The sequence below is a fragment of the Vipera ursinii genome, assembly GCF_947247035.1.
Source record: "Vipera ursinii genome assembly, chromosome: Z".
Lineage (NCBI taxonomy): Eukaryota > Metazoa > Chordata > Lepidosauria > Squamata > Viperidae > Vipera > Vipera ursinii.
The window spans coordinates 25,249,461-25,253,904 of NC_139517.1; the positions used below are offsets into that span (position 1 = coordinate 25,249,461).

At 34.4% G+C, this 4,444-nt stretch overlaps 1 protein-coding gene across 1 annotated transcript; it reads right to left on the bottom strand.

Moving 5' to 3' along the window:
* Positions 1–2,718: 2,718 nt before the first annotated feature.
* LOC310649245 (olfactory receptor 6M1-like) lies at positions 2,719–3,623 on the bottom strand (the record flags this gene model as incomplete). Its single annotated transcript, XM_083377550.1, has 1 exon — positions 2,719–3,623. One exon carries the CDS (start codon positions 3,621–3,623, stop codon positions 2,766–2,768), a length of 858 nt encoding a protein of 285 aa, XP_083233676.1. The 3' UTR covers positions 2,719–2,765.
* Between the last annotated feature and the right edge of the window lie 821 nt (positions 3,624–4,444).

Below are 4,444 nucleotides of genomic sequence, written 5' to 3' on the forward strand. Positions count from 1 at the left end.
AAAACAGATCTGAGAACATCTAGAAACAAATTTAAAACTCAAAGGCAGCATGGGTTTCTTAAAAACAGATCATGACAAATCAATCTTATTTCATTCTTTGACAAATTGACTAAATTAGTAGACCAGCAAAATGCTGTGCAAATAGTATACTTAGACTTCAGGAAGGCATTCAACAAAATAGACCAAAACCTATTTCTTGGTAAGCTAGAAAAATGTGGGATAGGCAGCATCACTACCAGATGGTTTTATAACTGGCTGACAAACCATACTCAACAAGTCGTCCTTAATGGTACTATATTTACATGGAGGGAAATAAGAAGTCAGGTGCCACACAGTTCCTTCTTAGGCCCAGTACTCTTCAATATCTTCATAATTGACTTAGATGAGGGAATAGAAGGGGAACTCATCAAATTTGCAGATGACACTAAGCTGGCAGGATTAGCCAACACCCCAGAAGACAAGCTCAGGATCCAAAAAGATCTTGTTGGAGTTGAACAATGGGCTCTATCCAACAACATGAAATTTAATGCGAGAAAAGCAAGGTTTTAAACTTAGGCAGGAGAAACCAAAGCTACAGGTACAGATTAGAAGAAATCTGGCTCAAAAACAATAACTGTGTGAGAGATCTTGGAGTTCTAGTGGACAATCACTTAAACCTGAGCCAGCAATGTGCAGCAGCAGCCAAAAAGGCTAATACATTCTTTTTTTTTTAAATGGAGACATAGAATCAAAATCACATGAAGTGTTAGTACCACTTTATAAGGCCCTAGTAAGAGCACACTTGGAATACTGCATGAAGTTTTGGTCACCACATTACAAAAAAGATGTTGAGACTTTGGAAAAAGTGCAAAGAAGAGGAATTAAGATGATTAAAGGCCAGGAGACTAAAATATATGAAAAATGGTGCAGGATTTGGGTTTCGTTAGTCTAGAGAAAAGAAGGACTAGGGATGAAAAAATAGCAGTATTCCAGTATTTAAGAAATTGCCACAAAGAGGAGGGGTTCATATTATTTACCAAAGTATGTATAAGGATGACAAGAAACAATGGATGGAAACTAACCAAGGAGAGAAGCAATCTGGAATTAAGGAGAAACTTCCCAAAGTGAGGAAAATTAACAGTGAGGACAACTAACCAATTAACCTTACCTTCAGAAGTTGTGTTTCATCACTGAAGATTTTTAAGAAGAGATTGGAAACACACTTGTCTTGAATGGTATTGGTCTCCTGCTTGACCAGGGGTTTGGATTAGAAAATCTCTGAGGTCCCTTCCAGCTCTATACTGATTGATTGATTGATTGAATAATTGCTTAATTGCTTAATTGATTGAGTCAGAAGTGATTGCTATGAATTTGAAGGTGAAGCATCTAAAATCATTCTGTACTTGGAATCAATGAATTCTTTTTATTGTCTTTCCCACTTCAGTGACTAACTTGTGAAAAATCTTTAGTGATTAACTAACTTCTAAATTGCAGATGATATTTCTTTAATACAAATTGGAAATAATATATGACATTTGAATATTTAAACAGAAATAAAGGTGTGTTTGTGAGAGACAGACAGAAAGAGAAAGAAAGAGAGAGAGAGAGAGAGAGAGAGAGAGAGAGAGAGAGAGAGAGAGAGAGAGAGAGAGATGATGTAGATATAACAGTGCATTATGATATACAACTATCAAATTATTATTCCTGAGTATTTAATAATTCTGAATGGGTTTAATATATTATTGGGTTTTTTTCCTGGCTCTAATATTATTATTATTATTTTTGCTTTTCCAGTTAATTTACGTTCAAAAATGTATAAACTACATATTCGTATTTGTAAATATTCCAGATGCATATAAATTGATTTAGCAAATATAATATAGTTTAATTCTGTTTAGTATTATGTTATTTAATAATACAACACAACATTTTCTGTTTTTATAAAATACATTTATTACATGGATCTGCCCAGGCAAACAATGCATGCTTGTATGTGCACCAAATGTTCTTTCTCTGGCTTTGCTCATAACAAAAATCCAAAAATGTTTTAGCAGCTTTATTCCTCTATACAATTAATGTAAATGTTATCAAAGTGTAATCTAAATAAAATATAAACATTAATCAGCTGAAATGATATCATAAGGTATAAGAGATAAGTGCTAGATAACCATGTCATGTATAGAAAGTCAGGGGTGTTTATTATATTAATGTAGTATTCATAAAAGTAGCAACACTTAATTACAATCAAAATTTATGAGGTGGACCATTCAAGAATGATTTAAGTGAGAAGAATGAAATAGGGATAAATAAAGATACAATTAAATATTTTCAAATGCAGATGGTATTATAGAGGGAAGGAAGGAAGGAAGGAAGGAAGGAAGGAAGGAAGGAAGGAAGGAAGGAAGGAAGGAAGGAAGGAAGGAAGGAAGGAATCTTATATCTTGGAGCCTTGGTGAGGCAGTGGGCTAATGCCTCCTTAAGTAACACCAGCTGCCTGCAATTAGTGCAGGTTTGCATCCCACCAGGCTCAAGGTTGACTCAGCCTTCCATCCTTCCGAGGTAGGTAAAATGAGGACCCAGATTGTTGGGGGCAATTAAGCTGACTTTGTAATAATGCCGCTTGGGGTGTGTGTGAAAGCCCTAATAAGCAGGCATATACATAGAATGAAGGCTACTGCTAAGCTTGTAAGCTGCCCTGAGTCTTCGGAGAAGGGCAGGATATAAATGGAATTTAAAAAAAAATCTTGCATATTTTCCTCCAGAACAAATATTTACAACAAATGGAATCAATTAGAGAATTCAAATTCTTTCCTATTTATCAGCATTCGGAACATTCTTTTTAAAGCACTTTTCATATCTTGGTTCCTCAGTGTGTAGATCATTGGGTTGAGCATTGGAGTAACCACACTGTATATCACAGCTATTACTTTGTTCAGGTCAAAGGATGAACGGGTGGTTGGACTTACATACATAAAAATAACAGTTCCATAATATAATGAAACAACAGTCAGATGAGAGGCACAAGTGGAAAAAGCCTTGTGACGACCATGTGAAGATGGTATTTTCAATATAGTTATACCAATATAAATATAAGAAATAATGGTGCAGAGAAAAGTACTCAGAATCACCATTGCTGAAAGCAAGAAGGTAATCTGTTGTATCAATGATGTATCAATACAAGCCAGTTTTAATAATGGTGGAATATCGCAAAAGAAATGATTGATTATGTTTGTTCCACAAAATGGTAAATTTATTACCAAAATGGCAGCTATCAAAGGAGCTATACAACCACTTATCCAGCAAACAATCACAAAAATAATGCATATTCTTCTATTCATGATTATTGGATATCTGAGTGGGTAGCATATGGCCATGTATCTGTCATAGGCCATCACTGCAAGGAGGAAACATTCAGCTGACCCAAAGAAGAAGAAAAAGTAGGATTGCAAAAGGCAGCCAACTAAGGAAATTAGGTGCACATTCATCAAAAGTATGGAAAGTAATTTAGGGACAGTTGAAGAAGTATACCCTATATCTAGTAATGATAAATTTCCCAAAAAGAAGTACATAGGAGTTTGAAGATGGTTATCTGTATTAACAGTTATGATGATGGTGATATTACCAGTCACAGTAAGGAGGTACATAGTTAGAAAGACAAAAAAGAGAGCAATTTCTATCTTCCTCGTATTAGGGAACCCCAAAATAAGAAACATAGTTATGCTCTGGTTATGAGATTCTGTAGAGGACAGCATCTGCAAGAAGAGATATAAGCCAGAAACACTGTGGTTACTGTTTTAATAAATTAACTAAATTTAATAAAATAATATTATTAATCAATTAATATTTCATTTTATTATTTAATAAAATATCTACAACATTCAAGACTTTTGCATATTCCCCTAATGAAATTTGCATTTTTAAGTAATGTATACCGAACTGAGAAGCAGTTGTTTGGAAAAGTATAAAATGTATGCACATGTATCCACATTTCATACATATTGCATTCATTATAGATACATCTTCTAATGATACATTTTCTATATACATCTTTTGGACTGGAGATAAATTCCTTGTGTGTCTAATCACAGTTCACCAAATAAACGTGGAGGGAAGTGTACAGTGGGGTGCCTCAGGGCTCTATTTTGGGCTCAGTGCTCTTCAACATCTTTATCAATGATTTAGATGAAGGGATAGATGGGGAATTCATCAAATTTGCAGACAACACCTGTCAGGAATAGCCAACACTCCAGAAAATAGTCTTAAGATGCTGAAGAATTTCAACAAACTTGAATATTTGGCACTAACAAAATGAAATTCAATCATGAAAAAAATAACGTTTTACATTTGGGCAAGAAAAAACAAATGCATAGGTATAGTATAGGTGGTACCCTGCTCAATAATAATAAATGTGAGAAGGATTTTGGAGTCCTAGTGAATAATCACTTAAATATCAGCCAACAGTGTG